The 23,643-nt window shown below is 35.0% G+C and overlaps 1 protein-coding gene and 1 pseudogene across 4 annotated transcripts; one reads left to right on the top strand and one right to left on the bottom strand.

The window, feature by feature from the left end:
- Positions 1 to 5,501: 5,501 nt before the first annotated feature.
- Positions 5,502 to 17,409, top strand: LOC126615390 (beta-glucosidase 12-like; annotated as a pseudogene).
- LOC126616137 (uncharacterized) lies at positions 9,083 to 15,057 on the bottom strand. 4 transcript variants are annotated; one of them, XM_050284134.1, is made up of 4 exons: positions 10,803 to 10,961; positions 10,521 to 10,651; positions 10,378 to 10,453; positions 9,083 to 10,294 (listed from the first exon to the last, which is right to left on the bottom strand). In XM_050284134.1, the coding sequence occupies exons 1-4, from the start codon at positions 10,828 to 10,830 to the stop codon at positions 9,150 to 9,152; spliced, it is 1,380 nt and encodes a 459-aa protein (XP_050140091.1). In that variant the 5' UTR covers positions 10,831 to 10,961; the 3' UTR covers positions 9,083 to 9,149. The 4 variants fall into 4 exon arrangements, 3 of the variants coding, with proteins under 3 accessions (XP_050140091.1, XP_050140089.1, XP_050140090.1); XR_007621035.1 differs by adding an exon at positions 14,582 to 15,057 and having other exon boundaries at positions 10,222 to 10,294; positions 10,378 to 12,381; XM_050284132.1 differs by lacking the exon at positions 9,083 to 10,294 and adding exons at positions 13,408 to 13,457; positions 14,582 to 15,057 and having other exon boundaries at positions 10,380 to 12,381.
- Positions 17,410 to 23,643: the final 6,234 nt, after the last annotated feature.

Here is a 23,643-nt window from a genome sequence, read left to right as displayed (position 1 = left end):
GATTGGATCCCACCACGGTGGAAGGCCACGAAGAGATATTCTAAACATCTCTCGCTTATCAACTTAATATTGGTTTGATTGAGGGTTTTAGGTCTCATCACATATAAACATACATTTTAATCTCTATTAAAACTATTTTGGTCCTATTACAACTATTGGTCCATCCCTTTGTTTTAGTTGTACATAATACTCCCACTATGCTTTTAAAACGATTTTTAAAGCAAGAGTATATGATACTACTAACATAAACTTTGCATTCATTTGATGGACTACATAGTTGCCTTAGGGCCTAAGGATGATTATGAACCTTTGTTTAGATTCAACACGAGCCTTGTGTTGAACCTCGGTCTAGGAATGAAGATTGATTTTAGTTACACGTTTAATCACATTAAGGCGTGTTGTCTTATGGGCGTTGGACCCAACTACTTCATTTTCATGCATATCGTATAAAGCAAGAAAGAAGTACTTCAAAGTAAAGGTGAGCTTATGCTCATTACAACATTTGCATATAACAAATTACTTTAAAGTAAAGAAGAGCTTAAGCCCTTTTACAACATTTGATCAAATCAAATTACAACCAAAATCTAATCTACACATTCCCATGGTTCAAACAAATTTGAAACGCCTTTCACATAGCTCAATTATATTAGGCTTAGGTTCATAATCACCCTTTAATTAATTAACACTTTAACTAATTAATGAATGCAACATTTTCATTTGGTTTTTGTATCCATAAAATTGATTTAAATGGAGCTAAACAAAATGAAAATCCAATTCTCATTTAAAGAGACAAAACAATTTTGTTCTCATCCTATTTGGGCCATCATGCAATTAACCTCAACTTTTGGGCCATATTGCAATAACAAAAACTTTTGGGGTCACTTTGTATAATACACAAAAGTCACAACTTCATGTAAATACAACTAGAACCCAAACTTTTAATAATGCAAAAACATCATTAAAGGAACAAAACAATTTGTCCTTTAGCGTTTTTGGACCTAAACGTAAAAACGTAAACTTTTGGGCCAAAGTGCAAATACACAAAAGTATCAAAACTTTATGTAATTGCATAAAAGCCCCAAAAGTACTCCCTTTGAGGGAGTGGCCGGTTTTAGGGGAAGATAAGGTGGGAGTGTGTGTTGATTTGTGAGTTTTGTCAAAAACAATCATGCAAGTATATGTAAGATAAGTTTTTGAAATAATTCAATCACAATTATTTCAATCATCATTTATACAAATATCTAACACTTTAAATACATAATAAATCATTTAAAAATATATCACATATACTTTATGAAATAAATCAAAACTTTGAATCAATACACCAAACCTTTTTGTTCTTGGCAAGAACATCAAGAACAATGAAGAACATCCATGAAAAACCCAAATTTTTCCATGAACTTTTTCCACCCAAAAACATTCCAAAACCATTCTTACTTAAGGGAAATAACATCTAACCAAACTAGGGTACTTAGGGGTTCCAAAGAACACATTAAAACACTTTTAACAAGTCAAACAAGAACCCAAAAATTCACCCTTTGATTTTGGCCGAATTTTCCCAAAAGTATGGCACCAAATTTTAGCTCCAATATTCATGCTCATATGAACAACATCTACAACATTTGAGATAGCAAATTTTCCAACAAAATTTACTTTCAAAAAAGCAAGAATAAAGCTTGTAACAATTACAACTTTTAGATCACAAACTTATGAACTACAAAACACAAAAGGATTCACCAACTACTAGACCTAGGCTCTGATACCACTTGAAGGAATTATTTTGTAAAACATGTTCATTTGAGCAACATCATATAGCATGCAATTAACAATTAAAGGCGGAATCATGCTTACATGCACTCAAATACAAAACATTTACCCATGAAATTCAAAGCCTAGTAGATTGGTGAACCAATAATCAACTCAAAAATAAGTGAGTTGAAATTAATACCTTTGTAGATTCCTCTTTGCATAAGCAAAGGCTAATCACCCAAAGAGATAGGGCCTTCATTCCTTGCTTCTTAGATCCATGGATTTGGATGGAAGAATAGGTTCTCCAAGTTCCCAAAATTGAGAACCTCTAAGTCTCTACACCAAGGAGAGATTGGATGATGAATGAGTGACCTTGGAGGATTAGATGACTAGCTAATCACCTCCAAGGTGTTGGCCTCTTTAGAGAGAAAATGGAGAGACAATTCTCACCCATTTTCCCCAAAAATAAACCCTTATTTCACTTAATGAATATTTAGTTATAAAGTCATTTATATAGTCACTTCTTTAAGTGACCTAAATAACCAAACAACCCTAATTCATCTTCATGGCCGGCCATATAGGGATTTATGGGCTTTTGGGCTTTAATGAATCTTTATTCATTAAATTGTCATACAACTTAAGTTAATGGGCTTGACGTTCGAAGCCCATTGGGCCTTAAGGTCCAAAACTATCCCGTGGTCTTTAACGAACTTATTCGTTTGATTAATTAACATATTAATTAATCCTTGCCATAAATAATTAAACCATTCAATTAATCTTACTCATTTCATTTATTTCGTCCATCTCTACCTTACACGGTGTACGATCCATTAGGTTCCTTTTAGCGAGGTAGTGGGCGATTAAAACCATTTTACATCGATTGTGAATTGAAACTATTTTCAATTCTCCCTTTAGTGATTACACACGTTTAGGGCTTCCACAAACCATGAGTGACACCTAGCCGTATGTCATGGTTACCCAAGCTAATCAGAAGAGGTTAGAGAACCTATTCAGTTCGAGATTACAAATGCAATACGGTCCTTCTCTAATCTAATACTCTTGACCACATTGTTTGGTTTGATAGTTTATTTTCTCATGTCTACTATCCAATGTGTGTCTTGTGCTTATATGATTACCTTGAATGTGATTAGGAACGCATTCCCAAATCTCATTCATACTCTGGCCAGAGATTCAAATCATATCAGAGAGTATTCTCCTTCAAACGGTTTGAAGGTTAGAGATCCCTTGTTGCGCATTCACTTGTCTCCATAGCTAAGCGGCTTGACCCCAACGATGCCGTGGACACCCTCCTGGTGGGATGACTTTGACATAATCAAAGATCAAGGTCTTAACCACAAGACAACTATGATGCCTCAGGTCAAAGGACTACTTTGCATTATCCCAACCATGAGTTCTCATGTGACATGGAATATGAGAACTCTTCGTTGATCGCGTTCAGTGAACTCATTCTCTATTGAGCACCTACCGTACTTGTCTTGATGTCACACACACCAATGATTCGAGACTAATCACTCTCCCTGAGAGAAGACATAGTACGTACTGATCTTAACGGACTGTCAACGCCCAATTGGCAATCCTATGATCAGGAACGTTTAGGATGTGTCTACGAAAGAATGGTCTCATGAATCTAACTTCATTAGATTACATTCTCCTAATCACAAATTCCTTGGACTTTATTGTTTAAGCATATAACATTTATATGAGACGGCTCAAACAATAATTTATGCCCTTTATATGTTAAACTAGATTAGTTTAACATGTGAAATGTCCGTAAAGTATCATCACATGATTGGCTTTAGGGCACATTTCCAACACATCTTACAAACAACCAATTTATTCTATAAATCATTGATGAAGGTACTTGGAACTAAACACCTTACCTTAATATGCCTGCCGAAGCTTTAGTCACTGGAAAAAAATGGAACTTTCCAGCCAAAATAGAAAATAACAAAACCCAGCGACTCTTCTCACCTCTCTCTCGCATCCCTTTGTTCAAAATCAGAGGTATGAGGTCAACCTAAAACCCAGCTCACATAGCTCTCTTGACAGCCCTCTTTTCCAAATGAGAATAGTGATGCAATGGACTGATGATTTTTAGTATTTATATGTGGGTATTTTAGTAATTTTGGTTTTGTGCATGGCTTGTGCATGACCGGTTTGTCCTATTTTTGTCCCAAGATTAAGAAATTATCCCATTTTAGCGTATTTCCTAACAATTTTTCACAAAAACATTATAAGCTAAGCCTACTTTCGTTCCATTGTTGTCGCTTAATTAGTAGACTTCTTAATAATTGTGTAGAAAATCATATATCATTTTCGCTCTCCACCAATCGTTATTTATTTTTTGACAAAAGAAAATTAATAATAATAATTATGCGTCTTACTAAATTGTCCAATTATTTCTGAAGAAATTATAAAACTTTCTTTAATGTGTATACCCAAAAAATTTGCAAATGTTCAAAATATGCATTTATTACGAAAACCATGAGTTGTAAGTCACGATTTTGAATTCATCTTGCTAATTTCTAAAGTAGTGATTGTAAGCCTACTTACATGTCATTTTGTTCAATCAATAGGCTTCTCAACAATCTGTGTACGACTTGTACTAATTTGTAGGAAATTGGATATCATTTTCGCTCTCCACCAATGTTTATTTATTTTTCTATTTGCCACATTAAATATCCATTAAAAAATACTTACGGGTCTTAATAAATAATCCAACTACTTCCAAAGAGCTTATAAAACTTTCTTTAATGCGTATACCAAATAATTTGCAAATGATCAAAATTTTCATTTTTCACAAAAACTGTGAGCAGTTACGATTTTGGATGGATCTTGCTAATTTCTAAAGTAACGATCATAGGCCTACTTTCTTATCATTTTTGTCGATCGATAAGCTTCTCAATAATTTTTATAGGGCTTTTAATAATTTGTGTAGAAAATCGGATATCATTTTTCGCTCTTCGCCAGTGTTTATTTGTTTTTCTATTTAACACATTAAAAATCCCTAAAAAATAATTCTTGGTCTTGATAAATGGTCAAAATACTTCCAAACAGCTTATAAACTTTCTTTAATGCGTATTATGGTCAGAATTTGCATTTTTTTTACTAAAACTGCGAACTATATAACAATAAGTCACAATTTTGGATCGCTCTTGCTGATATATTTTTAAATAAGAGATCGTAAGCCTACTTTCCTGTCGTTTTGTTGATCAATAAGCTTCTCAATCATTTGTGTAGAGAATTATTTCACACGAGAAAATGTCAAACACTTCGTAAATCAAATAGAGAAGTTATAGATGAGAACAATTAACATATAGAGTGAACAATCATAAACCTCCATTCAGTTTTAGCATATCCTCATCTTTGTTTAAGTTGTCTTTTGATCTTTCGGCCTTCTTTATCCAAAGCCCATATATCCATCAAGATTACAAAAGAGGAGATTAGGGTGTGCATTAATGTATTTAGCTCTCATTGACTGCTTCTTATTGAAATACACAAGGATAAGGACATCCTGTCCTATTAACCCCTGCTTTATCCTCGCACAGCTTATGGATAATTATAAAGAAAAGAACAAATTAAAACAAAATAAACAAAACGAAAAATACGAAAGGGTTTATAAGTTTCACTAAGGTAGCAGCTTTGAAATTACTGTGATCATTGCTTAAGTTATATATGCTATATATGATTTCTCCATGATACTAATACTGGCCAAGTACAACTAATTATTCATGGCACTCCAAAGCTCCGTCCTCTTGGGCGTCCTACTTATTCTTGGTTGTGCCGTGACAAGTAGTAGAGCTACTAATTCAAGGTATTCTGATGCTAAACGCGGCTCTGCATCAGTAAACCGGAGTAGTTTTCCAGAAGGATTTATATTTGGGGCAGCTGGATCGGCTTACCAGGTGCCTCAAGTAGCTGGTTAATGCTACGTACTTTCCATTTAATTATCTCTTAATGTAATCAATAATATGTGTATGTATGTGTTTTGTGTGAATGAAGGCGGTAGAGGACCAAGTATATGGGATACATTCACTCACAAATATCCAGGTCTCTTCTACACTTTTTGTCCTCTTTCCTACCAAAATGATACACACACACACACATATGTGTGTGTGTATTTTTTGCTCAATGGTTCTTCTTTTTGTAAAAGTAGGAACTATTTGTGGGGCTCATTCACATTAAATTTTAATGTGGTTCGAAATGTTTTTTTTTTTTTTTTAAATTACACTTCATGAATCTCTTTGAAAAATATTAACTAAATCGAAAATGATGGAGACATTTGAGTTTAACCAAAGAACTTTGAGAACTTGAGTAACATATATACAAACTTCCTAAGAAACAGTTGACTGCAACATATTAGTGTTTTTTTTCATACTGTTACTAAGAGCCCTTATACAAATAATATTTCACAATTTCACTTCTTTTAATTTCTGCATTTTAATGATTTCTATTTGATATTCATTTTCTGATTATGTTGATGAGTGTTTAGCTATAGCCACAATTCATTCACAAACCATCCCATATGCCTTCTTCTTATATATTTTAATGGTAAAAATTAATCAGAAAAGGTGATGGATCAGAGCAATGGAGATGTGGCCATTGATCCATATCATTGGCAGAGGCGGCGCTGAGGGGGAGCGAAAGGTGCAATCGCACAGGGCCCCTAAATTCGAAGGGCCCCCAAAAATTTTTGGTATCTTATATTTATATGTAATAATGTTATATATTAAAAAAATACTTTTATTAGCACTTTAAAATCTTATAGTGCACTTTTATAAGTATATTTTTTTTTCTTTCTAAATATAAAAATTTGAAATGCACAATGAGATATTAGGAGTGTTAATAACAACACCTTAAAAATGATTTTCTTTTCAATTTTATTAATTATATAATAATGCTATATATTCAAGTGAAACTCTAAAGTTAGAGTTTTTGAAGTTTTTTCTTTCTTTATTTGGTTGCTTAAGATTGAACTGTTTTTTATTATTTAGTGAAGATTATGTTTATAACTCTTTTTACTTATTTAATGACACTTGAGTCCTAAAGGTTGTTTTGATTTAAGTTATTATTTTCTAGTACCAATATATTGTCATACTTAAAAAAATATATATCTTAAAAAGGGGCCCTTTTATAAATTTCGCACAGGGCCCCCGAAATCTCAGAGATGACCCTGATCATTGGTACAAGGTACAAAGTATGCATTAAAGGTTTTTTTTTTTTTTTGAGTACATGCATAAAAAGTTTTTAGTACAAGAATAAGAAGGTTTATGATATGCATGGTTTCTTCTAATTATACTATTTGGTCGTTTCTTTAATTTTGTATTTCTTACAGGAAGATGTTCGGCTTATAAAAGAAATCGGTTTTGATGCTTATAGATTTTCAATCTCATGGTCGAGATTGTTACCAAGTAAGACAATGAATATAATCATATGTATCAATCTCCTACATTTTTTTTTTATACATCCAAAAGAAAGCTATATTTTTCTTAAGCCGTTGATTGAACTTGCTAGTCTTGTGTAGTTAATCTGTATTCTTATAATTTTCTGCTTAATCATTAAAATTTTATCTTTTTCTGAAAATGAATTGGGGTCATGTTGATCAGGTGGAAAGCTTAGTGGCGGTGTGAACAAGGAAGGCATCAAATATTACAAGAGGCTCATTAAGAAACTTGTAGCCAGTGGTTATGACTAATATCCTCTTCTTTTCACTATTCACTAATGAAAGAACTATTAGTAATGTCAAATTCATATTTCTTAATAAAAAAATTAATCATTTTAATGCAGGTTTAAAGCCCTTTGTCACACTCTTCCATTGGGATCTTCCCCAAGCTTTAGAGGATGAATACGGTGGCTTCTTAAGCCCTAAATTAGTGTAAGTGAAAATGAATGAAACAATCCTTTTAACTGTAATTCATGTATAGTTTCAGTAGATTCTATGACTATGGTATTCAGAATTGTCTCTCTTTTTTCATTCTTATATCTTGTGTAATAAACAGGAACCATTTTCGGGATTATGCTGAGCTCTGTTTTAGGGAATTTGGTGACAACGTTAAGCACTGGATCACATTGAATGAGCCATGGAGCTACTCCAAGGGGGGTATTATGTTTTGGGGTTATTTGCACCAGGTCGATGTTCTAATTGGCAGAACCGTAATTGCACAGGCAGGAATTCAGCAACTAAGCCGTATTTGGTGACACACCATCAACTTCTAGCTCACGCAGCCGCTGCAAAGCTGTACAAAGAGAAGTATCAGGTCTTGTATGGAAAATCACATGCTACTACTATTAATTCAATGATTTTATTTACATTCTTTATCTTTTTTGGTTAAAAATATCAAATACAATTGAACATGCACAGGCACCGCAAAACGGTTTCATAGGGATAACGTTAGTGTCACCCTGGTTTGAGCCATATTCTGACGCAAAGCAAGACAAGATGCTGCTCTTCGAGCATTAGATTTTCACCTTGGATGGTATGTATATATACTAATAAAAACGTTTAAACTTTCAACCACAAAACGATGACCTTTTGGATACAAGAACAAAATTAGTAGAAAAAAGGTTACCGTAGAATCCTATCCTATGCATCGGAATGTCTGGATGTCCGAAAAAAAAGGGTTAGGATATTGTATGTTTTACTTAAGGGTTGTGATTTTCACACACCCTTAACTACTTTTCCCACACCCCTTCCTATTTTTAATAGTTAATTGGTATCCTACTATTTAATCTTCCATATATACCCTTCCTACTTTTTGATGCTAATTAATGAAAGATTAAATAGGGAGGGTTATTTATGGAAGATTAAATAGTAGGATACCAATTAAGTACTAAAAAATAGGAAGAGGTGTGAGAAAAGTAGTTAAGGGTGTATGAAAATCACAACCCTTACTTAATTGTTATTAAAGATTTAAAAGCTGTTAGTCTAGTTGTGTTTCTCTTTCGATCTATCTAAGTGACTAATTAGGCTGTTGTCTCGAAACTGAAGACACTTCATTTTTCTCACTCTACCATAAAAAGCAAGGAAGAAAATATCGGTGATATCGGAAATATCGGTAGTCCGAAAACACGGAAATATCGATGGAAATATCGGTAAAATATCGATATCGATAAAAATTACATGGAAACCACGGAAATTGTAAGAAAAACTTGGAAATTTTTATTGAAACTTTGTAGGATGTTTATTTAGTCAATTATCTATTAGTTTATCACAAAAAATTGGAAAGAAATGCATTGCATGATGGATTTAACATTATCAAGTTGATTATATAGCGATCTGACAAACATATTGAGTGTAGAAAATATGTAGTAATTAATGAAAGAAGTCTAAACACACCATAATCATTTATATATAATGAATTAGTACAATATTTTACACTTTAGTACCACATAGAGTTCCTATGAGGTTCAAATTTGTCACTATCTTCATCATCTCTATGTGTAGAATGAGTGTATTGTGAAGAGTAGTTATCAAATGATAAATCCCCAAAATAGTTTTGCATGTAATTGTTAATATGCCACCCATATGGATCCGAGATTGGTTGAGGTTGTCCATAAGAAAAATCATTTGAAGATTGAGGCTGGGATTGATTCCATGAGTCGCTCGATTCCATCCCAACAGGAATGGGATATGAAGGGTAGGGAAATGGTTGGTTATGAGTATAACCATAGTTACTACTTCCCAATCTAACAGAGTCTGAAGTTCTAGATAACGAGTCATCTTCTTGACTTGACAAAATCCCTTTGCCTCTTTCTCTGCGAGTATAGTCCTTCCCTATGGCACCAATTCCTGGTCCTGCCCGCCTACTGCCATGGTCATCATCCTGTGTTGCATGCGTGAAGTTTGCCTCACCAGTGAAGGGGCTCATATATCCGGGAGGTGGTGGTCCATAATAGTTTCCATATCCACCACCACTACCTCCAGCTCCACTATGTCCTTCATCATTCCCACCTCCGGTGGTAGGTGAGTCTCCTGATCTTGTACTAGAGCTATCATTAGTATCAGCACGATGTTGTGGTTGTGTAGGATTGGAAAAATGTGGAATTCCAGTGTTGCTTGGTCTTGGGTGCAAAAGTTCTTCGAAAGAGTCAGCGCTGCTAGATCCCACCTCCTCCTCTAATACTCTTTCTACATTTATCCCTTCATTACGTGCTTCTTCAGCAACTCTGGGAGCTGGGTTGCCTTCATCATCATCTAAATGAAGAGGTCTAATCCATTGAAAAAGTTGGTTACCCTCCGTATCATCATCTTCACCAACAATATCAAACACATCTAGTGGGTCACCACGGTCGACATGATCGATTTCTGCTTCCTTATCTCGAATTTGAAGCTTCATGTTGTAGTAGCAATAAACTAATTTTTCCAAGCTACTATGAGCCAACTTATTTCTTTGCTTTGTGTGTATGAGTGCAAATGTGCTCCAATTTCTTTCACAAGCAGATGAGGAAGCTGTTTGTGATAATACTTTTATTGCTAACTTTCTCACAGTTGGTGCATCGGTCCCATACATGATCCACCATTCAGCTACAATGAAAAATAATGTTGATAAGCCTAATAACTCCAACAAATTCTATTATAAACTTATAGTGAAATATGTTTATACTCACTAGGAGACATATTTGTTCGAGCAGCAACTGATGTTGGTTCTCCAAATGTTCTTCTTGCATCTTTAAACCATGTTAGCTGAATACAATAAATTGTGTTAGTTTAATCCAACAAAGTAATTATTATAATTTAAGTAATTGTGTACCTCATTTCCAAATTGGCCAACTGCTGGTGATGCAGGGTCTAATTTAGAGTATACATTATGTACAGCACGTATAAGGTTACCATCATCTCCAACACCGGGTCTGTATTGGTATCGGGGATTCAAATAATATGCTGTTCAAAGAAACACATACTCTAATAAGATAAATAATACTTATGCAACTAAAGAAATGAATTGCAAATTATGACATAATTTATACTTGCTGCATGCAAATCGTGGTATAATGTTTTATACCATCGGTCTTCAATTATTTTTACGACCCACCTTGCACCATGTTTTCTTTCCAATTCATCCTTCACTACACGCATCAACTCATATACTGCCCCCATAGTAGGATACACTTCTGTGTCAACGATCCGTAAAACTTTGTAAAGAGGTTCAAACACTTGACACACATGTTCTGTTTGACTCCAAAAAGCATGATCAAGCAATATACTTTCCACCATACGACCTGTATTTGAGCGGCTGAAATTGTGGTTAGCCCAATCGTCACTAGTGAATAGTTGCTTCAACCCTGCTTTCTTCTTGAGTAGGCTGTTTAATGCAATATAGTTGGTGGCGAATCGAGTGGTAGCTGGACGAATAATTTCTCCTCTGCAAAATTCACGCATCTTTGCCAACAACCAACCGTGATTGTAAATATAATTTGTGATCGTTCTAGCTCTTTTGACCACAGTAGCAACATTCTCTCTCTTCCCCATTGCCTCAAACATAAGATCAATACAATGTGCTGCACATGATGTCCAAAACACATTATGATGCTTCATTAACTTTTTTCCAGCTTTGACAAATGCAGAACCGTTGTCGGTCACGACTTGGACAACATTATGCTCTCCCACCTCCATGATTACATCCCTCAATAATTTGTAAATATACTTGTAATTCTTTATATGGTCTGAAGCATCAACAGACTTAAAAAAAATTGTCTTTCCCTTGGAGTATACCATGAAGTTGATGATAGATAATCTGGTCGGGCCGGTCCATCCGTCACACATGATTGTGCAACCATTAGTTTCCCACTTTGACCTCAACTTGTTAACATACTCGCCAATGTCTTTATACTCCATACCCAAATATTTGTTTCTTATCTCATAGGGAGTGGGAGGTTGTACTCCAACACCGGTCTGTTGACATCCCACTACCATATTTTTGAAATGATGTGATGATGCCTTCGCAGCAGGGACATTTTCATAGATAAAGAACTTGCTAATTAGACGCCCCATTCCCTCCTTCGCATTACCTCCCTTGAAATAACTCCAAACACTCTTTTGACGTGCGTTGGATGACTTATATAAACTTGGGGCTATTGGTGGTGTTGGTTGTGATTCTCTAAGACTGCCTCCCCGTCTCATTTGTGCACCACCACTTGTCCCGGAACCTTGTCCCCTATTAGGAATTTTATGAAGGTGTTCTCTTTCCCATGCTGACTGTTTGGAAGCACGTAATGCTTGTTTCAAACTGCGTCGTTCTTCAGGTCCCATGTCATCATCACATTCGTCCTCATCGTCATCATCATCACTGTCAACCGCTTGGCCATAGACTTCTCCCCATAGCCCAGCTCGAATATTTTCCATTCCTTGTGTCATCTTTTCCTTCTGCTGTTTTTTATTTTTTAATAATGTGCTGATGAATGCCTTCACTTCTGGGGGGACATTATCGCATCGTTGGACATTTTTTGCTGGATCTAATCCACTAAGATGGTACTTAAGTCGTGTCACTCCACCACTCTTCATTACCCGACCACAATATTTGCAAATTGTGCCATGTTTGTTTCCGTCTATTGGGTCGCCATGTTCCCAAGCTGGATCACGTTTACTAGCTCCACTAGACATCTTAAACGTACCTACATTTATTTTTCATGAAAATTAGACAAAAGAATTAAATAATAAAGTTATTCTACAGAACCTAAATAATAAAGTTATTCTACAGAAGAATACAATATGAAGTAAAGAAAATGATTGTAAAAATTTAAGTAATTAAAAAAATAATATGGAATAATAAAACCTAATATTAATGAATAATAATCCAATTTGATAAAAAAATAATCCTAATATAAATGATGAATAATATTCCTTTTTGATAATAATCCTAATATAAATAATCCTACTATAAATGATGATAATTATGTTTCATGAAAATAATCCTAATATAAAACATAGTGATGAATAATATTCCTTTTTGATAATAATCCAATTTAATAATAATCCACTTTAATAATAATCCAATTTAATGAATAATCCAATTTGATAATAAAAAAAACCTAATATTAATGAATAAAAATGAATAATTCGTATTTTTTTCCCCTAAGTTTTGGACCTTTTGGTTCAACCCAACCCAACCCAAGTGTGGTTATGTTTGAGATTTGGGCCTAAGGTCAAGTTTGGAGACTACATTAAGTGGGCTTTAATGAATAGTCCAATTTGATAATAAGCCAATTTAATGAATAATCCAATTTAATGAATAATAATCCAATTTTATAATAATCTAATTTAATGAATAATAATCCAATTTGATAATAAAAAAACCTAATATTAATGAATAATAATCCAATTTGATAAAAAAATATTCCTAATATAAATGATGAATAATATTCCTTTTTGATAATAATCCTAATATAAATAATCCTACTATAAATGATGATAATTATGTTTCATGAAAATAATCCTAATATAAAACATAGTGATGAATAATATTCCTTTTTGATAATAATCCATTTTAATAATAACAAGTAATTGTTAACATTACTTAACTACTTACAAAAATTAACATGCAAGTATTAATTACTTAAAAAAATTAACATACGAGTCCACACAAATTTATTTGTTGTTGTATAAATTACAATAATATAAATATAAGTTTGTAAACTTACCTTAAATATGGAACCCTTTGTATTCAAGCTTTGGAATTGATCTGGAATGGCTTTGAAAATGGTAAGGGAAATAAAATAATAAATAACATTAAACATATTAAAATTTTCCTAGGGAATAATTATACAACATTACTTAATTACTTAAAAAAAATTAACATGTAATTGTTAACAATACTTAATTACTTACAAAAACTAACATGCAAGTATTAACATTACTTAATTACTTAAAAAAATTAACATGCAATTGTTAACATTACTTAATTACTTACAAAAACTAACATGCAAGTATTAACATTACTTAATTACTTACAAAAACTAACATGCAAGTATTAATTACTTAAAAAAAAATAACATGTAATTGTTAACATTACTTAATTACTTACAAAAATTAACATGCAAGACTTAATTACTTACAAAAACTAACATGCAAGTATTAACATTACTTAATTACTTACAAAAACTAACATGCAAGTATTAATTACTTAAAAAAAATTAACATGCAAGTATTAACATTACTTAATTACTTAAAAAAATTAACATGCAATTGTTAACATTACTTAATTACTTACAAAAACTAACATGCAAGTATTAACATTACTTAATTACTTAAAAAAATTAACATGCAATTGTTAACATTACTTAATTACTTACAAAAATTAACATGCAAGACTTAATTACTTACAAAAACTAACATGCAAGTATTAACATTACTTAATTACTTACAAAAACTAACATGCAAGTATTAATTACTTAAAAAAATTAACATGTAATTGTTAACATTACTTAATTACTTACAAAACTTAACATGCAAGACTTAATTACTTACAAAAACTAACATGCAAGTATTAACGTTACTTAATTACTTACAAAAACTAACATGCAAGTATTAATTACTTAAAAAAAATTAACATGCAAGTATTAACATTACTTAATTACTTAAAAAAATTAACATGCAATTGTTAACATTACTTAATTACTTACAAAAACTAACATGCAAGTATTAACATTACTTAATTACTTAAAAAAATTAACATGCAATTGTTAACATTACTTAATTACTTACAAAAACTAACATGCAAGTATTAATTACTTAAAAAATTAACATACGAGTTCACACAAATTTTTTTGTTGTTGTATAAATTATAAGAATATAAATATAAGTTTGTAAACTTACTTTAAATATGGAACCCTTTGTGTTTAAGCTCTGGATCTGGAATGACTTTGAAAGGGGTAAGGAAAATAAAATAATCGAAAAGGCTCCTCTGATACTGATACTCCACCTCTTGAAATTTTTTCACAATGACAACTTTGAAAGAATAACACAATACCTCTGATACTCCACCTTTTAAAACAATATTGGCACACAGTTTTGAATGAAACCACCGTCCATGGTTTGAAAAGACTACAAATTATAATGGTACTAAAAGCTGCATGAAATTGTCCAAATAATTGTAAAACTTGTCGAGAATATGGAGTGAGTCATGTGTCCTCCTGACAGGAGGAACCCACACACACACACACACAAATGACCACCATTCATGGTCTGAAAAGAATACAAATTATAATTGTAAAAGCTGCATGAAATTGTCCAAATAATTGTAAAACTTGTCGGGAATATTGAGTGAGTTGTATCCTCCTGACAGGAGGAACCCACACACACACACACACACACACACACACACACATATGACACATCGCACGCACACACAACGCACGCACGCAGACAACCTCAGTCTCTCTCTCTCGATCCTTCTCGTTCTCTCTTCTCCCTTCTCTTCTTCCACACACACACTCACACAGAGAGCTCCTCAGTCTCTCTCTCTCTTGATCATCCTTCTCGATCTCTCTTCTCCCTTCTCTTCTCCCACACACACACTCACACAGAGAGCTCCACAGGTTGACATCGGATCCAACACACGCACACACAGAGATCGGACTCACAGAGATCTCCGATCTCTCTTCTCCCAAACACACACACGCACACAGAGATCTCTCGATCTCTCTTCTCCATTCTCCGATCTCTCTTCTCCCTTCTCCGATCTCTCTTCTCCCAAACACCCACATACAAAGAGAGATCTCCGATCTCTCTTCTCCCAAACACACACACACACACAGAGATCTCTCGATCTCTCTTCTCCCTTCGCCGTTGATCGTGGCTCAGGCGAAGTCAGAGTTGTCTCAGTCGTCTGTGGCGGTGCGCCGCTGAGCAAGGATCGTTCATCTTCGTCTTCGTCAGGTGAGATTCCATGAAACCCTAGACCCTAAACCGACTTCACCCTGCCTTGAATCGTTTATGCATGCGTGAAATCTGCAGTATATATGTGAAATTGATGTTAAGATTCGTGTTTTTGCAAGGTTTTTGGGACGAAACCGGCCCGGGAATCGCCCCACCGTCTCCGGCGTTCTTCTCCGACGTCGCCTCGGATTCCGATTCCACCAACCCATGGATATTTCGCCGATATTTCCAAAATATCGCGATATTATCGATAATATCGCGATATTTGGCCGAAAAGCATTCGGATACCACTTTTAATATCGCCCTCCCGAAAAACTGATAATATCGGCGATATTTCGCCGATATTATCGGCATTTTCTTCCATGATAAAAAGGTTATTTTGATGATTTAAGAGGTTGCAAAACAAAACAGAAACTGTAGTTCAAGAATGTAAAGGAGGTGTGCCCTAAAGTTCCCTGTTGAAAGTGTGGCAAAAATATATATAATTGAAAAGTAGTCTCATATTATGAATTTATTATACATGTATTCAAAAGTTGCCCATACATATGTGTGTGGTGTAAATTAGGGTTTATCATCAGTAATTACTATCCACTGTCAATATAATTGCCAGCCGACTAAGAAGTTAATTTGTAATGCAGGTTTATGGATCCCTTAGTATACGGGAACTATCCACACAGCATGCAATCACTAGTTGGAAATCGACTGCCTAAGTTCACTAAAAAGCAGTCCAACAGGTTAAAGGGCTCATTCGATTTTATTGGATTAAATTACTACACAGCTAACTACGCAGCCAATGCGCCTGGCGGTCTTCACAACACGAGCTTCTTAACAGACTCACACACGCATATATCAAGTGAGTAGAAACCTAAAAGCTTACTCGAGCATGTCTTTTACACACAGAAATAAGAACATAAATACTAACGAAGCCTTGAATATGTATGTCTCTGTAGCTGAAATTCATGGTATCCCTATTGGTCCAAAGGTGTGTCCACATATAACTTGTAATCGTCCTTCAATATTTATACACCCAACACTAGCTATACAATATTATCTGCATGCTATGTCAATATTGAGGATAGCCCCAGGATATTGCATTAGAGTTCTTAAAACACTAATGACGACCTGCACATGATTAATTAAATGATTTTTGCAGGGTGGTACAAGTTGGTCTTATATTTATCCAAGAGGATTTCAAGATCTATTGGTTTACATAAGGATAAAGTATCAAAATCATCTAATTTACATCACTGAAAATGGTAAATCATGGCCTTTATTAATTTACTGGAACTAATGGCTATACTATATTACTAACTGGAACTAAATAAATATTGCCTCTTATTTCAGGAATCAATGAGTTAAATGATCCCAAATTATCACTTGAGAAAGCACTTGTCGATAATCAAAGAATTGACAATCACAATCATCATCTTTATTATCTTCATACTGCGATCAAGTGTTTACCAAAAGAAAAAAAAAAAGCATTCTCACTCTTTCACCAATAAGATCATTCACATGGTCGATTATATATATCTGGCAGGGATGGCGTTAACGTGAAGGGTTAATTTGCATGGTCATTGTTGGACAACTTTGAATGGAGTGACGGTTACACTGTTAGATTTGGCATCTACTATGTGGATTATAAGAATAGGTTGAAAAGATATCCTAAACTTTCGGCACTTTAGTTCAAGAATTTTCTTAGAGCTAAAGAAGTTTCGGTTTTGAAACATAAATTCTCAATGGACCACACCAAGTTATCAAGTGCTTAAGATGAAAACAAAAGAGATGAAAAGTAAGAGAAAAAAAGTTTTTGCTATGGGTAATTATCGATCTTCGTTGTGTTTAGTCTGGTCGATTCTTGATCGTTTGTGTGCTGTGTTTTGGCAATTGTCAATCGCATGTGCTGGGTCTGGGCATACATCAACCACAATTACTTGATGTCGATCGTCATGAATACTTGATGTCAACCGCTATGATTGTCTAATCACTACCACCGTGACTACTTTATGTCAGTCCCTTGATCTTGATATCGATGTCGATTAATGACACATATCCATCTACTCATTTTGATGTACATGGTCCAACTTAATGGGAAGTTTTGAGAATTATTGATTAAATTTATTCGATTTGAATTATTTTCCAAGTTGCAAGATCCTTATGTAAACCATTGTATAATATTGCCAAAGATAGCTTTACAGAGAAAGAGAGAAGAAGAAAGGAGAATCAAGAGTTTAGACAGAGAAGAGAATTTCATAAATGTATTATCTTTCTTGTTAGTTACAAAATGATTGTTACAAAGCTTATATAGTTTGCATTTGTAGCTTACACTCTAAGCTACACTATAACAAACTTTAACTAACTTTGTAATCTCTTGACACATGTCCAATTCACAGCCATAAGATCTTCATACTCCTAATATCCCCCCTCAAGCTCAGGAGCAGAGAAATGCAGCCTGAGATTGGCACAATGAGTCCGAAAAAGAGGGGCAGAGAGACCTTTGGTAAGGATATCTGCAAACTGCTCAGTTGAAGACACAAAGTGCACCTGTAGTTGTTGTGTTGCTACCCTTTCACGAACAAAATGGACATCAACCTCAATATGTTTTGTTCGGTGATGTTGAATTGGATTGCAAGTCAAAGCTATCGCAGACAAATTGTCACAAAAGAGGAGGGGTTGCTCAGTAATTGGAATCTGTAGAAAATGCAGCAGAGACTTGAGCCAATCCAGTTTAGCAGCTGTAGTAGAGAGTGCCCGATATTCAGCCTCCGTTGATGACCGAGAGACTGTGGTTTGTTTCTTAGACATCCAGGAAATAGGATTAGAACCCAAGAACACCACTATGCCCGTAGTTGACCGTCGATCATTAGGGTCTCCAGCCCAATCTGCATCACTATATGCAGTTATATCAAGAGATCCTCGGACATAGTGAATACCACAGCTTCGAGTAGCCTTTAGATACCTGAGGATCCGTTTCACAGCCACAAAATGAGATTCCATCGGTCTTTGCATAAATTGACAGACCTGATGCACTGCAAAAGCAATGTCCGGTCTAGTAAACATCAAGTATTGTAGGGCACCAACCAAGCTCCTATACAAGGAAGGATTATTGTACGGCTTGCCATCATCGATGAGCAGTCTATTGTATGGCAAACATGGAGTAGCACAGGGTTTAGAGAGAAGCATGTCCGACTTAGTTAAAAGGTCAGTTACATACTTGTCTTGGGAAAGAAACATGCCATCATTATTCTGCACAATTTGAATCCCCAGAAAATAGTGAAGGGGTCCCAAATCTTTGATTTCAAACTCCTTAGCAAGAGATTGAATAACTTCAGTGATAGCTTGCATAGCACTCCCTGTTATGATTATGTTATCCACATATAAAAGCAAGATCACCACAGAATGATCAACAGTTTTCACAAACAAGGATGAATCGGCATATGTAGACTTGAACCCTAAAGATGGTAGAAAAGTCGTGAACCTCTCATTCCAGGCCCGTGGTGCCTGTTTTAAACCGTAGAGTGATTTATGTAACCTGCACACATAATCTTCATGCTTTGGATCAACAAACCCAGGTGGCTGTGTCATATAGACTTCTTCTTGCAATATGCCATAGAGGAAGGCATTCTTCACATCCAATTGTCTCAAAGTCCAGCCAAAATGTGCAGAGAAAGCCAAGACTAATCTCATTGTTGTTGGTTTAACAACAGGACTAAAAGTCTCTCCATAATCAATGCCCTCTTCTTGACTAAAGTCTTTCGCCACCAGCCGTGCCTTATATCTCCCAATTGAACCATCAACATTCTTTTTGATCTTATACACCCATTTACACTCAACTAAGTTCTTGTGTTGAGGCAATGAAACCAATGACCATGTACCTTGATTATGGAGAGCAGCAATCTCATCTTTCATAGCATCATACCAAACTGGAGATTTGAGTGCAGATTTATATGTTGCAGGTTCCACTTGAGTCAAATCCACATCGCCATTTTCATGAACAGCAGCAAGTAAAGCAATTTTCTTCACAATCCCACTCTTTGACCGTGTCTGCATTGGATGTAAATAAGAAAACCACTTGTAGTTGATCAGGTTGGAATTCAGGTACCACATGGAGTGTAGAGGATAAGGGCTATGTTGTTGATGAAACAATGAATTGACCATCCAATGAACCGTCTGGACTAGAGCTTGAAACTGTACTTGGGACTGTAGAAGAATCTGCTGAAGAGTGATGTAGACCAGTATTTGGCATAACACTAGATATAGGAACTGAATCTAATGGTATAGAACCTGATGATGAACTCGAAGTTGAGGGGGAAGATGACTGTGGAACCACAAGAACATTATTTTGATCTGGAACAGGATGTGGGATTGATATATGTGATGGTAGTGGTGAAAAAGAACTAGGGTGAGATGTAGACACCAGAGAATGATAAGGGAACTCTGTCTCGTCAAATAAAACATGTCTAGACACATACATTTTGTTTTTCGAAGCATCATAGCAAAGAAAACCTTTATACTTTGATGCATACCCCAAAAACACACATTTGGTTGTTCTGGGATCTAATTTGGTACTAGTGTATGGCCTCAACCAAGGGTAACATGAACACCCAAACACTTTCAGATGTTGGATTGTAGGGATAGAGTTGTACAACAGCTGAAATGAAGACTTATTTCCTAATGCAGGAGATGGCATCCTATTAATCAAATATACGGAAGTTTGACAAGCAAAGGACCAGAATAAAGATGGTAAAGAGGTAGATTGTAATAAAGTGATGGATGTTTCAATGATATGTCTGTGTTTTCTTTTGGCTATCTCATTATGTTCAGGTGTGTGAGGGCAGGACAATTGATGCTTTATGCCTTTATCGGATAGAAACTTTTGAAATGCTTTGCCAATATATTCACCACCACCATCACTATGAAGGATCTTAATGAAAGTTTGAAACTGGTTGAAGATAAAATTGTAAAAGGAAACAAATGTACCGGAAACATCACTTTTATTGCATATGGGAAAAATCCAGCAAAATTTTGTACAATGATCAATGAATGTGACATAATATTTGAATCCTTCTAGAGAAACACAAGGGGCATGACCCCATACATCAATGTGAACAATGTCAAAGGGGTGTACAGATTTGTCTCTTGAAGAAGAAAAAGGTAGTTTACTAAATTTGCCCTCTAAACATGGTTGACACACAGAAGGATCTTGATCAGCAACACAAGACACTTGAGAGGAATTTAAAATTTGAGAAACAATGGTATTAGATGGATGACCTAGTCGTTTATGCCAAATACTGACTGTAACTTGTTTGCCCAGAAAAGCTGCAATTGTCCCTTTGTTGATAACCGAATGAGACCTTGATGAAATAATAGGATACAACCCATTATGACACAGCCCTTTGTAGAGTATCCTCCCTGTGGTTTTGTCTTGAATCCAAAATGAGAAAGCATCGAAAATCATCCAACAGTTATTATCCAAACAGATCTTATGCACAGATAACAAATTTAGAGACAATTTTGGCATATAAAGAATAGAATTAAGCCTAATAGGCTGCATTGGAGTGCGAAAAAGACTATAACCAATATGGGAGATAGCTAAACCTGCACCATTAGCTATTTGAATGATCTCATTTGAAGGATATGGAGTGGACAATGAAAGATTTCCCATTTCAGAGGTCATATGATGATTTGCACCAGAATCAGTGAGCCAAACTTGCTACTGAGATGGTGCTGATGGAGCTGAGAAAGAAGAGTAAGAACCATTGGTTGTGGCAGCATGCATAACACTCATTGAGGAGGTTCAATTCTTCTGAAAACAGGTTTCAGCAGTATGATATGGATTCCCACATACTTGGCAACCGGATGCACCACTCATATTTCGAAATCGGCAGGTGTCAGCAAGATGATTGTGCTTACCACAAATTTGACAACCTTGAGAAACATTGGTATTCCTAAACCGACATGAAGATGCCAAATGATTATGTTTCCCACAAATTTGACAAATCTGAACCTGAAAACCATAGTTCTGGGGTCTTGGTGGTGAAGTACCAAGAATGCCAAATGCCTGACTTGCATTAAGGTTCTTGCTAGGACCATATTTCGGATTAAAGTTGGTTCCAAACCTATTTCTGCCTTTATTCTGATTAAAGGACCTATATGGATTGGAATTAGAACTAACATAATTTCCTCCAGAACCGGAAAAAGATTGAGTCTTGGATGGGAATCCATTGGTTTGTGCCATTAGTGCAGAGAACACCGGCACTGAAGGATTAGAATCAACCAAAACTTCTTCAGCAAGCAACTGAGACCGAAAATCTTTCAATGATATCACAGTTTCACGACCCCTAATCACAGATCTTATAGTGTTGAACTCAGCCAGCAGACCATTTAGTGTGAGAATCACTATATCATCATCATAAAAAAAGACACCAGCAGCAGACAACAATTCTCGAACTTCTTTAATTTTCTGCAGATACACAGTGATAGAATCACTACCTTTCTTAATGGTCTGCAGCTCAGATTTGAGTTGAAATATACTTGTTCTTGTGACTGTGGAGAATTGTTCTCGAAGACGACTCCACAATTCTTTGGAGCTAGTACTCCCAATGGCACATGAAATCGCAACCGAAGATAATGTTGAAGTGATCAATTGCATTAACGCCTTATCATGCATTTTCCACACCTTGTAGTCATCAGATTGAACCCTCGTAGCCAAATCACCAGAAGAATCAGGACAAAACTGAGCAAGACAAGGTACTGAACCATCAACAAAGCCAATTAAACTATGGCCTTCAGGAAGCAACTCCATCTGAAAATGCCAAGCCAAATAATTGGTTTCATCCAATTTCACATTTACCGAGCTTGAGACTGAGGGAATCAAAGACGCAATCGGAGATTGTAGAATCTGTAACTGAGCAGCGGTCACCATTGTTGTCAATTATGTAGAAATCTTGACAGAGAACTAACCACGAACACTTGGTGGGCACACTTTTGAGAAAACAAAATCAGACGAAAGAGTATAGATGAAATACCCCAATTTATCAGAAAACGATCACAAATCCACAGAGAGAAGTTCAGATAGAAGAGTACAGAGAAATTAGAGAATCGGAAGCACAGAAAACCAAGATCGAAATACCACCAAGCTATATGCTTGTTTAGGCGAATGATACCATGTAAACCATTGTATAATATTGCCAAAGATAGCTTTACAGAGAAAGAGAGAAGAAGAAAGGAGAATCAAGAATTTAGACAGAGAAGAGAATTTCATAAATGTATTATCTTTCTTGTTAGTTACAAAATGATTGTTACAAAGCTTATATAGTTTGCATTTGTAGCTTACACTCTAAGCTACACTATAACAAACTTTAACTAACTTTGTAATCTCTTGACACATGTCTAATTCACAGCCATATGATCTTCATACTCCTAACACCTTATCCGCTTGTCTTGGAAACCAAGTTTATTCTGATTTTTCTCCTATTATTGCACCTTTCTTTCTCTTATAAATTTCTTATAGAAATGAATAAATCATTATAGGTCGTGTGATCAACAGTGGTGGAGCTCCGTTTAGACCCCCAGTGATCACTGGTCATGTCCTAATCTTCTACCAATGTAATACAATATCATGCAAATTCTGATAGAATTTTGCCCCATTTAAGCTACCCCAATTAAATTCTGGGTAGTTAACAAGTTAATTACCTTTGACTTTCATTCCTAATTTGCCCAATTTATACCTTATTCCTTTGCAAATTATAATAAATCAGTTATTCAATCAAAAAATTAGGTTACAACTTCTCATTGAAGAACGATGATTAATCTACCCTTTTCATATCCCCAATCCTATTTACCAGCTTAGTTTTTTCGCCTTTTCATGAAAACTTCACTAATGCATTTTACCCCCTTAAGTTTAGGGTCGATTTCAATTTCTTACAACATCTTTAAAACATTTCAATTTCATACATTTACTTATCATTTTATTTCAATTTCATATATCAGTTAGAAAATAT

The sequence above is a fragment of the Malus sylvestris genome, chromosome 3 (genome assembly GCF_916048215.2).
Source record: "Malus sylvestris chromosome 3, drMalSylv7.2, whole genome shotgun sequence".
Classification (NCBI taxonomy): domain Eukaryota; kingdom Viridiplantae; phylum Streptophyta; class Magnoliopsida; order Rosales; family Rosaceae; genus Malus; species Malus sylvestris.
Note: the sequence above shows the minus strand (reverse complement) of the source record. Positions and strands in the feature narration are given on the sequence as shown.